The sequence below is a fragment of the Oryctolagus cuniculus genome, chromosome 2 (assembly GCF_051225735.1).
Source record: "Oryctolagus cuniculus isolate XC-2025 breed Fujian yellow rabbit chromosome 2, ASM5122573v1, whole genome shotgun sequence".
Taxonomy (NCBI): Eukaryota; Metazoa; Chordata; class Mammalia; order Lagomorpha; family Leporidae; genus Oryctolagus; species Oryctolagus cuniculus.
In genome coordinates, this window is record NC_142868.1 from 55,875,299 (window position 1) to 55,887,924 (window position 12,626).

At 39.5% G+C, this 12,626-nt stretch overlaps 1 protein-coding gene across 4 annotated transcripts in view; it reads left to right on the forward strand.

Moving 5' to 3' along the window:
- The window catches only part of GALNT7 (polypeptide N-acetylgalactosaminyltransferase 7), a 182,651-nt gene that overhangs the window by 154,332 nt on the left and 15,693 nt on the right, over positions 1-12,626 (forward strand). For all 4 annotated transcript variants that reach the window (XR_016229919.1, XM_051842571.3, XM_051842572.3 and 1 more), the window contains 3 exons: positions 4,131-4,349; positions 8,511-8,609; positions 9,661-9,789. Coding sequence is in view for 3 of the 4 variants with exons in the window: in XM_051842571.3 (XP_051698531.3) it covers positions 4,131-4,349; positions 8,511-8,609; positions 9,661-9,789 (447 nt within the window). In the remaining variant the exon portion in view is untranslated. The remainder of the gene's footprint in view (positions 1-4,130; positions 4,350-8,510; positions 8,610-9,660; positions 9,790-12,626) is intronic.

Sequence of the window (12,626 nt, forward strand, 5' to 3'; positions counted from 1 at the left end):
TTTTGCTGCAGATATCAGGATTACATTACTTTATGGATGAATCATATTCCATTGTGTATATAGGCAATATTTTCTGTATCTATTCATCCATCAGGGAACACCTCAGTTGATTCTGTACCTTTGCTATTGTGAATAGTGCTAAAATGAACATGGTAGTGCAGGTATGCCTTTCATACTGATTTCATTTCCTTTAAATATATACCCAGAAATAAGTTAGCTTGGTCATATGGTAGATCAATTTTTTTATTTTTTTAGGAACCTCCAAACTGTTCTCTCTATGGCTATCCTAATTTGTATTCCTGCCAGCAGTATATAAGAGTTCCCATTTATCCCTATCCTTGCCAGCATTTGTTTTGTTTTGTCAAATTGATAATAACCATTCTAACTGGAATAAGATGATACCTCACTGTGGTTTGGATTTCCATTTCCCTGAAGGTTTGTGATACTGAGCATATTTTCATGTATTTGTTGACCATTTGTCTTTGAAAAATATCTATTCAGAGTCTTTACCCATTTCTTAACTGGATTATTTGGTTTTTGTTGTTGAATTTTTGAGTTTCTTATATTTCTGAATATTTTTAATTTATTTAGGAATTCCATACTGTTTTTCCATATTGACTGCACCATTTTGCATTGCCACTAACACTGTACAAGGGTTCCACTCTATCCCTCTCCATCCCAAATAATTAAATGATCCTTCTTTTTGATGCTATAATCATATATATGTAGACTTAATTTTTAAGGTTCATTAGTAACTAGAAGACATTAGACTATGTCGGATTTTATATGGATTTGTAAGAATCCAGAATTCTTAGTGGTAAATTATTATGTGTTCTTTTAAGAAACTGCTGCTAATAAGATTTTTTTTAAAGACTTAGGCTTTTGGGGCCAGCGCTGTGGCGCAGCGGGTTAACGCCCTAGCCTGAAGCACCGGCATCCCATATGTGCACTGGTTAGAGACCCAGCTGCTCCATTTCCTATCCAGCTCTCTGCTATGGTCTGAAAAAAAGATGGCCCCAGTCCTTGGGCTCCTGCACAAACATGGGAGACCTGGAGAAAGCTCCAGGCTTTGGATTGGTGCAGCTCTGGTGGTTGCGGCCAATTGGGTAGTGAACCAGCGGATAGACCCCTCTCTCTCTGCCTCTCCTCTCCCTGTGTAACTCTGAATTTCAAATAAATAAATTAATCTTGAAGAGAGAGAGAGAGAGCGAGAGAGAGAGCTCTTGAGGGCTCTTAAAAAAAAGACTTAGGCTTTTGGAGGTCAGCATTGTGGCTCAGTAGGTTAAGCTGCCTCTTCCGATACCTGCATCCCACAACGGAACACTGGTTTGAGTCCCAGCTGCTCTACTTCTCATCCAGCTCCCTACTAATATGCCTTTGATAGCAGCAGAGGGTAGTTCAGGTGCTTGAAACTGTGCCACCCATATGGGAGACCTGGATGGAATTCTGGGTTCCTGACTTCAGCCAGGACCAGCCTGAACCAGCCCTAGCCACTGTGGCCATTTCGGCAGTGAACCAAAGAGTGCTAGATATCTTTCTCTCTCTGTCTCTCTCTCTCTTTCATTCTGCCTTCTAAATAAATATATCTTAAAGAAAAAAAAAAGACATTGGCTTTTGCAGCAGCATGCATTCAGGGATATACTTGCCTTTTATAGTTATAGCCTAGAAAAAAGTTAATCTGAATACTAGGCATTCTTGTTCTTCATATAAAACAGGAATCAGAAACTATGACTCACAGACATAGTTTTTTTTTTAATTTATTTGATTTTTTTAAATTTTATTTGATAAACAGAGAGAGTGCACTCATTTGCTGGTTCACTCCTCAAATGCCTGCAACAAGCCAGGACTAGGCCAAATTGAAACTTCAAGCTAGGAACTCAAACCAAGTCTCCCACATGGGTGGCAGGAACCCAGTTTCTTCAGTCATCACCTCCTACCAAACTCAAGCATTCTGATTAGGCATCCCAAGTAGTGGTTTAACTGTTACACCAAACACTGCCCTAAGCTATTTTGCTCTAACCCCAAATTAACTGGATATTTTCTCTAGCTGGTTCACTTTAAGGGAAAAAAAAGCTATAGAGCAATAAGATAAGTTGACATTGCAATAAACTGACAGAGATCTAAGATTTTACTGGATGAATGAATGCATGCAAGAATAGATATGATTGAATTAGCCTATACACAATCTGGTCCCTTGATCTTCTATCATGCATCAGCAAACTTCTTTATAAAAGGCCAGATGGTAAGTATCTTTGGCTCTGTGGCCATAAAGTCTCTGAGACAACAGTGCAAGTCTGCTATCGTATGGAGAAAGCTACCATAGAGGATATGCAAACAAATGAGTGTAGCTATGCTCCAATACAATTTTATTTACTAAAAAGGGCTGGGGGTGAGCATTTGACCTCGTGGTTAACACACTGGTTAGGATGCCTGCATCCCAGGTTGAAATACCTGGATTTGTTCTCTGGCTCCTGATTCCAGCTTCTTGCTAATGTGCACTTTAGGAAGCAGTGATGATGGCTCAGTAGTTGAGTCCCTTCACATGGGAGACTCAGATTGAGTTCCTAGTTCCTAGCTTCAGCCTGACCCAGTTCTGGCTTTTGGAAGCATCTGGGGAGTGAAGCAACAAATCAGAGATCTCTCTGTGTCTCTGTCCATCCCTCTTCCTATCTCTCTGCCTTTCAGATAACTAAGATAAAGGTCTGGTGTTGTGGCATAGCAGGTTATGCCTCTACTTGCAACCAGCATCCCATATGAGCACTAATTTGAGCCCCCGCTGCTCCACTTTTGATCCAGCTCCCTTCTAATGCACCTGGGAAAGCAGTGGAGTGCTTGGGCCCCTGCCACCCACAAGAGAGAACCAGATGGGAGTTCCAGGTTCCTGGCTTCAGCCAAGGTGCAGCTTTGGCCATTTGGAGAGTGAACCAACAGATGGAGCATCTTTGTCTATTTCTCTTTCTTTAATTCTGCCTTTCAGAAAAATATAGTTTAAAAATTGAGTTTTTAGTGGTGGCTCAGTAGGTTCAGCTATGGCTTGCAGTGTTGACATCACTTATAGCTACCAAATTGACTCTTGCTTCTGCACTTCTAATCCAGCTCCCTCCTAATGTACCTGGGAAAGGAGCAGAGGCTGGCCCAAGGGCTTGATCCCCTGCACCCATGTGGGAGCCCTGGAAGAAGCTCTTAGTTCCTGGCTTCATTCTAGCCCAGTCCTGGCTGTTGTCACCCTTTTGGGGAGTAAACCAGCAAATGGGTAACACCCCCACCCCCACCTTCTCTATCTGTAACTCTGCCTTTCAGAAATATAAAATAATTCTTTGGAAAAAAATAAACAACATGTAAATAGTGAGAAAAATGAGTTTTTAAATAAATAAATAAATAAGTTCCATTGTTTTTCATGGTGGTTTCTGAAATGAGACTTTTTCTCTACATGTATCAGGGGTGTGGATCTAACAGAAAGATTGTTCTGGGGCCAGCGCTGTGGCATTGCAGGTAAAGCTGCTGCCTGCAGTCGGCATCCCATGTGGGCTCTGGTTCGAGAAATGGCAGCTCCACTTCCAATCTAGCTCTCTACTATGGCCTGGGAAGGCAATGAAGGATGGCCTAAGTGCTTAGGTCCCTGCACGCATGTGGGAGACCTGGAAGAGGCTCCTGGCTTTGCAGTGAACCAGCAGATGGAAGATCTCTCTCTCTCTCTCTCTCTGTCTCTGTCTCTGTCTCTGTCTCTCCACTTCTGCCTCTCTGTAACTCTGCCTTTCCAATAAATAAATAAATTTTAAAAGAGAGAGAGAATGAGATAGAGATTGTTCTGGGAATAGGAGCTCCAGTGTTCCATCAGGCTCCCATAAATTCTTTCTGCACTTCAATATATGTCTCTTAGCTGAATATATTATCTTTGAATACATGACCTTATACTCAGAATTATCAGCTTCTGGGTATAGTACTTTTTAGTTGAACATCATAGCATTTTTATCCTTAGAAAACAGCAGTCAGTAGCTCACTTGTAGTTGTTTAACTAGATGCCAGGTCCTGCTGAAATAAGTTTGTTATGTGTTGGTCTTATTGTCTAAGATAAGCTATTTTATGACTTAAAGTTATTTTTATTTTTCATAATATTTTCTTTTTTACAGAATTATGTTAGAGTAGTAGAAGTTTGGTGGGATGAATATAAAGACTACTTCTACGCCAGTCGTCCGGAATCAAGGTCATTACCATATGGGGATATATCTGAGCTGAAAAAATTTCGAGAAGATCACAACTGCAAAAGTTTCAAGTGGTTCATGGAGGAAATAGCTTATGATATCACCTCATACTACCCTTTGCCACCCAAAAACATTGAGTGGGGAGAAGTAAGTACCAATCAGTATTCTAATCTCAAAGTGTTTATGTTTAGAATATGAGTCTTGGAGAAGGCAGAGAGAGGAGATGGAAATGTGTGACAGAGAAGCATTCTTGGGGGAAAAGTGGGTGCAAACTGTCTGGGAACATCTGCTACTGTTCCACTAGACAACTCTAGTGGCCTGATCACCTAGCCACTGTGCTGTCTTCCTAGCCTTTGCATGCATGGCTCTCTAGCTGGGAATATTATCTGCTCCCCTCCTCCCATTCCTGCCACTTCCTGCCCCTCACTCCTGCTCCCTTTCTTGTCTAATTCCAGCTTATTCTATAGCTCCCAATTCAGAGATCACCAATATGGAGAAGGCTTTCTTCTTCCCCACTCCATCAGAGAGACATGGCTTTGTTCATGGCCATGGGTTCTCAAAACACCAAACTTACCCATCTCCCAACCAGTCTAAGTACTTCAGGACCTTAATCACCATTGTCGCAGTGAATTAAGGCAAGGACTCCTTACATAATAGGTACTCAAACAATGTTTGTCAAATTAATTAATTAATGCTAACTAAAAACACATAAAATCAGACAACAGCATTGATCTATGTTAGCATTTGTTCCTTGAAACTTGCCATTATAACCTCATTTCTGATGGCACTCTTGTGCCTCCTGCTACTGCCTCACAGGTGTCCTAAATATGCCAGGAACTTCCCAGTCTATGTGTATTTGCTTAATTATGTATTCAGCAAATATTGATGAGGTCCTACATATGCCAGTCATTCTATACAGAGAACACAAAAAGTAAGGTTTTCCATTTCTTCACATTCAGTGAAGAGGAGAATACAAACAGATCAGAAAAACAAGGATAATGACAGGTATTAGTAAGGGCTACAAAGGAAAATAAGCAGTTAATAATGTAAGAGAACTTAGGGACAGGGTATGGAAGGAGGCCTCTGAAGAGATTTGAGATCTGAATGATAAAGAGCCAGTCATTCAGAGAGCTGCTCTAAGGCAGCCAGTCAGATAGTATTATAAGAAGAGAAAATGGTGGGTTACAAGGCTGTGAGTCAGGAAGTACTTTGCATATTTGAAAGGCAGAAAAGTAGAGAGTACATGAGGGTGGTGGGAAGCAAAGGGAGGATTTTTAAACAGAAAAATAATTTGATTTGTGCTTTTGTTTTTAATCATCTTGCTGTGAGGATTTGGAATAGAAACAAGGATGCCAGTTAGGAACTGAGTAGGGCATTTCCAGAGAGAGGTAATGGTGGCTTGGAATGGGGTGGCACGGGTGGAGCTGTAGAGAAGCAGACAAATCTAGGATATCTAGTTCCTCTGAAGGTGGGTCACTGATGGATGGTACATGAAGGTTAAAGGCCAGCTTGACATCTGGGTTTCATTTTTTTTTAAGACTTATTTATTTATTTGAAAGTCAGAGTTACACAGAGAGAGAAGGAAAGGCAGAGAGAGAGAGAGAGAGAGCGAGCTCTCATCCACTGGTTCACTCCCCAATTGGCTGCAACCACTGGAGCTGAGCTGAACTGAAGCCAGGAGCCAGGAGCTTCTTACATGTCTCCCATGTGGGTGCAGGGACCCACGTACTTGGGCATCTTCCACTGCTTTCCCAGGCCATAGCAGAGAGCTGGATTGAAAGTGGAGCATCTGGGACTCTAACTGGTGCCCATATGGGCTGCCAGCACTGCAGGTGGTAGCCCTACCCACTATGCTACATCGCTGGCCCCTGGGTTTCATTTTTTTTTTTTTTCGAGTAGTTGATTAGGTGTCAGTTGAGACTGGGAAGATGATAGAAGGAGTAAATTAGGAGGGACTGGGGAATAGCAAGTTCCTTATTGGTGTTCTGGACACATAAAAATACCTATTACACATGCAGGTGGAGCCATAAAGTCCTGTTGACTATAAATTGCAGGCTATGTGGTAGTGGAGCTAGAAAAGAGGCCACTCAAAAAATGTATGTTTGGGGGCTAGCAGCATGCATGTTGTTTCCTTGGACTGATTGATGTTACCTAAAGAGAAAAAATAGATAGGACAGGACCCATCCTTAAGAACACCAGCATTTAGAATTTGGGAATAAAAGAAGAAATCAACCAAGAATACTTAATGCTACTTTCTCTGTACATCTTGTTTTAAGTACTTTTCTTCTATACCCTTTTTCTATCTGTCCCATTACAGCAAATTGTGTTTAACTCTTAACTAGACCATAAGCTCCTGGGAGCCCAGACTACATTTTGGTTAGTTTTCAGTCTCACAGAATACCCATTAGTAAAATGTCTTCTTCAAAAAAAGGGAGTGATTTTTCTTGCTAATCTTACCAGTCTTATGGCTTTAAAACCACCTTTGTGCAGGGTCAAGTATATCTACTTGCTTATTTGACATCTTCATGTAAATATCTAACAGACATTTCAAATGCAGTATATTCAAAGTTGAACTCCAAATCTCCCCTCCCCAACCCTTCTTTGCTGATTGCTCAAACCAGATTCTTTGGAATCTTCTTTAAATTCTGTTTGCTCACACTCAACATTCAATTCCAGAATCTGAACTTTTCTTTCCTGGCCCAAGTCATCAGGGTTTCTCACTGAGGCTAACTTTTGTCCCTCCTACAGCCAGTTCTAAACATAGCAGAACAATCTTTTTAAAATGCAAGTCACGTCGTTACTCCTCTATTAGAAACCTGGAATGACATTCCATTCACTCAGAATGAGGACAGGCTGTTTTTCTGGTGGCCCTCAAGGTCTATACCATTTGGCCCATTCCTTTCTGGCCTTATCTGCTCCTACTGCTCTCCCTACTCGACTGCAGCTCCAGCATACTGAATGATCCTCAGACTTCCAGACTTCCAGGTTCTGCCTCTGTGATCTGCCCGAAGTGCTTTCCTTCCTTCAGACTCTGTAAGCAGAGGTTCTTAACCTTCAAGTCTGCTCAATACTCACCTTCTCAGTGAGATCTGCCCTGCTACCCCCAAGCCCTAACCCCTTTAACTTGATCTGTTTCTTTTTTCCATGGCAATTCCCACTTTCTAACATAACAGATAATTTGTTAACGTTTTTTGCTTACATTTTGTCAGTTCCCTAGAATGTAACTTTACTGGGGCTGAAGTCTATTTTATTCACTGGTAGATCAGAGCCTACAACAGGCCTGACATACGTTGGTATTTACTTAATAATGGATGAATGAGTAAACATATGAATGAATGCAAGAGTGGATAAATGAATTAATGGAATTTTCTCTCCTTTTACTGCCTCACCCTGAATACATCGTCAGTTTAATCTCTCCCCATTCTGGCACCTGTACTTGTCACTTCATTTCTTAGCATTCCCTGAAAATTCCAGGATAAACATATCTGAAATCCATCTCCTTAACCAGTCTTCAGAGCTCAGGGAGAGAGGTTCCCTCTGTCCACTCCCACCACCATCCTCGCTGACAGCTACCCTTCTGTCTCCCTACAGACTAGTCCTGAAGACCCTGACTTGTTCCTCTTTATATCTTCAGAAGCTTTTATTATCACAGATACGTAGTCAATGTTGGTTGACTAAATGAATAAATAAAACATTATCCAAATACTATAATGGTTTATAATAGATATAAATATATACTATCCCAATTTTTTAATGTACTTTCCAAAAATGGATATCTATGTTTACTTTTCACCTACATTGTCCATAATTAGTGAAAAGCCTCACTACCTGGCCCAGATACTGTGAACTTTGGCCCCAAAACTTCTGAAGGCAGCTACCAAAAGTGCTGCATAGTCATTTTGAAGAGGTACTTACAAATCCAAGTCTGTTCCACATATCTAGGACCAGTGTTCGTTACCACTGTGGTTAGCTAAGTGCATTCTAGTTGCTTCTCATTCACAAGGGTGTAGTGAATGGTTGTGTTTTTATTCCTTCTGTGGTATGTTATGGAACTCTGTAGGCCCTTTGTTGAAATAAGTGTATTCCAGAGTTGACTTCAAGACTATAAATAACTTCAAAAATGAGTGGTACACTCAAAAATACTTCAAGATTGACAAAATAGTAATGATCTGTTACTGCCCACACCCATATTTCCCCAGTGAACTGCAGTATTTAATATGATTAAGATTTTAATCTGGTGGTAAGAGCTTCCTAAAAACTAAATTGGTACCTGCTTTTTGGGTTCTTTGTTCTTTTTTATCTTTTTAGATCAGAGGCTTTGAGACTGCTTACTGCATTGATAGCATGGGAAGAACAAATGGAGGCTTTGTGGAATTAGGACCCTGCCACAGGATGGGCGGGAATCAGGTAAACCGCCATACTTTCATATTTCAATTGACCTCTTTTGAGAGCTGCTGGCGTTTCATATGGCTTTTAGATGGTTTTTATTTCTTTATATGAGAAGCAGAGAGACAGACAGACAAAGAGGTCTCATTTGCTGGTTTACACTCTCAGATACCTGAAATGTCTGGGGCCGAGCCAGGCTAGGCAAAAGCCAGGAGCCAGGAACTCAATCCAGGTCTCCCCGATGTGAGTGGCAGTCACCTGCTTGAGCCACCGCCTGCCGCCTCAAAGGTGCGCATTGGCAGAAAGCTTGAATCAGGAGCAAGGTGAAGACTTGAACCCAGGCCTTCCAGTGTGGCATGCAGGCATCTTAACTGGAATCAACCACTACTCAGAATACCTGCTGCTGGTTTGGTTTTTAATCTGGTAACTTTGTTTCAATAAAATAAAATATTCTGTAAAAAATTGACAGTGCTAAAACATTCACTTAAATGAGGGCAATAATAGCAGTATTGGTCTTCTTATAAGCAGTCAGAATCTAAAATTGATTTATAATGGAAGAGACTAAAATATATTCCAATGGAAGTATATATATTTGTCAGTACTACATAAGCCTAGGTCCCTAACTATATTTTTGTAAATATTGGTCAGTAATCCATATTTTTCCCAATAAACTGACATGTACTGCTGATAATGTGTATTTCATTAAAATGTTTTCTCCTTTATTGTTCATTGTTCTTGCATCAAATTTAGATTGTGAAGCGTTATGAAGTCTGTTACTACCTTTTCATTTTCTTAAATCATTGGTATATGTAATTATATGTTAATGATCCATTCTGTATTTAGAGAGAAAAACATCAGAATTTAAGTGTTAATAGGGGTCTTCACTAACATTAAAATAAATATAATTCCTTTATGTAGATTTTTAGTTCTGAACACACAGAAAGATTATGTAATAAAAAGTCATTCACTTTAATTATAAAAGGAGTAAGTTTGTTCTCTTTCTTTAAATGCATATCATCAGGAGAGGTACCTGTGTTAATGTTTTGTTTCTTTTTTTTTTTTAAAAAAAAAGCTTTTCCGAATCAATGAAGCAAATCAACTCATGCAGTATGACCAGTGTTTGACAAAGGGGCATGATGGATCAAAAGTTATGATTATACACTGTTATCCAAATGAATTTAAGGAATGGCAGTACTTAAAGGTATTATGCATTTCAACTCCTAAAATAATATTACATGCTATTTCATTGTCAGTGACACCTAACACATGGAATTTAGATGAATTAATATTTAAATCTTCATTCAAATTGATTTGCATTTCCCCCTTATGTTGTCGTTTGTGGAGGTTTTCCTGAACACTAAGTGAACCCCTCTTTGTGTCCCAATGATGTCCTTGAAGACCCATGGCTAGTTTCAGTAACGTAACAAAATCAGTGTTCTGTGAAGCAATCATCTCTATCGTTCTAGTATCGTAGATGATTTGTAAATCTGAATTATTCACTAAAGTAAAATATATTTATACTATGAAAATGTGGTTAATATTTCAATTTGTCCAGCAGGAGGAGCTAGAGACAAACAAAACATGGAAACCGAAACTTTCACAACTTCCTTATTGTTTGCCAAACATAGCCTATTAAATGTAGATATTGCTTGCCTTAAAGTCAAATTTAGTTATTCAGGTGACACTGCTGGGGAAGTTTTTAGTGTTTCAACTATTAAAGATTTAAAGCTCTGTGGCAAGTTAAGGATTCTAACGTATTAATTAACTTATGCATAGTTCTCAAGTCAGCTTATAAAGCAAAAAGATTAGAAAAGCTGCCTCAAACTGAAAGACCCCAGAAACACTCCCTTTATTTATATAGTTGTTGATATCATACCCCATCTGTCATGCAAGCATTTGTGTGCTTTACAGTAATGATATGGTGACCCAGCTTAATATTCCCAGTTATCATCAAATATGGATAATTACCATGAAGTGGTAAGCATGTGGCAACTGTTGATTTTTTTGTTGTTGTTGTTGTTATAACAATTTAGCCAGGGGGCGGATGGGGGGCAGCATTGTGGTGTAGAGGGTAAAGGCACTGCCTGCAACACCAGCATCCTATATGGGCATTGGTTCGAGTCCTGGCTGCTCCATTTCCAATCCAGCTCCCTGCTAATGTGCCTGGGAAAGCAGCAGATAATGGACCAAGTGCTTGGGCCCCTTCTCCCATGTGGGAGACTTTAAAGAAGCTCCTGGCTCCTGGCTTCGGACAGGCCCAGCTCTGGCCCTTGCAGCCATTTGGGGACTGAACTAGCAGACAGAAGATCTCTCTGTCTCTCTCTCTCTCTCTCTATCTCCCCATTCTCCCTCTGTAACTTTGCCTTTCAAATAAAAAAAAAAATTAGGAAGGAGATTAACATTAGCCTCAAAGAACAGAACATTTATATTTAAAAATAAAAATGAATAATAATAGCAATAAATGATAGGGGTCAATGAGAACAATATTAAAAACTTACCATCAAGAACCATCAAGAAATCTGGATAAAAAATGTAATATGTGTATCTTAGATATTTTGAAACACATTATTTTTAGACACAGCACTGAATATGTATTTATGAATCAAACTTGAATAAATATCCACTGGGGCTCAATGCTGTGGTGGACTGTATAGCAGTGAAAAATATCTAAATCACACTGTATTAGAATGCCATTGGACAACAAAAGAAGGATTAATAGGAGAAATTATTTCTGATGAGTTTCACAGAGGAACCATCATGGCCCCAAGTCCATGATAGTTAGGAGGGGTGGGTTGGGGGGACACAACTTTCCATGGAAAATGAATGAAGAAATTGGATGAGTAAAGTTATAGCATGAAAAATACATAGAAAATTATAAGAAACACATTCAGTTTGATATCCCTAATTTTGTGCTCCATAGACAAGAACATTGAACTTTATTTTGTTAAGTTTTGGAGAATAGACATCATTTGAGGAAAGTATTCATAGGAAGCAGTCAATACTTTTAGGAAAACAATCTGGAAACATTGTGAAGTATGGACTGATGATGCAAGATCAGCTGAAGTAGCAGTTCTCAGACTCACTGGTCTCTAGGTTCCATTTACACTTTTTTTTTAATATTTATTTATTTATTTGAAAGGCAGAGATACAGAGAGAGAAGGAGAGGCAGAGAGAAAGAGAGAGACAGATCTTCCATCCGCTGCTTTACTTCCTAAATGGCTGAAATGGCTGGTGCTAGACCAGGCCGAAGCCAGGAACATCTTCCCATTCTACATGGGTGCAGGGGCCCAAGCAGTTGTGCCATCTTCTGCTTTTCCCAAGTGCATTAGTGGAGAGCTAAATCAGAAGTAGAGCAGCCAGGACTTGAACTGGTGCCCATTTAGGATGCCAGCACTGCAAGCGAAGCTTAACCTATGCTGCAGTGCCGGCCCTCCATTTACACTCTTAAAAAAAATTATTATTTAAAAAAAAATTATTGAAAGCACCTCCAGCTCTTGGTTATATGTTATTGCTAATAATATTTCTATAATTAGAAATTAAACCTGAGAAGTAGTAAAATGTTTATGTATTCATGTAAAAATAATACTATTATATGTTAACAGAATTTTAACATTGTAATGAAAATATCTTCTCACACAAAAATAGCAAGAAGAATAGCATTGTTCTGTATTTTTGGAAATCACTTTAATATCTGATTTATAGAAAACAACTGGATTCTTGTACTTGCTTTTATACTGAGTTTGCTACAGTGTTTTAGCTGAATTATATGAGCAAATCCAACCTCACACCAGCACTCAGGAAAGATAGAATAACTTTTTCAGATTGTTACAGCTTTACTTCTTTCTTACTACATCACAACTCAGCAAGTGGCATTTGCTTTTTTTTAAAGATTTATTTATTTATTTATTATTTGAAAGAGTTAGAGTGAGGCAGAGACAGAGATCTTCCATCCACTGGTTCACTCCCTAAATGACCACAACGGCTGGAGCTGGCCAATCTGAAACTGAGAGCCTGGAGCTTCTTCTGGGTCTCCCATGC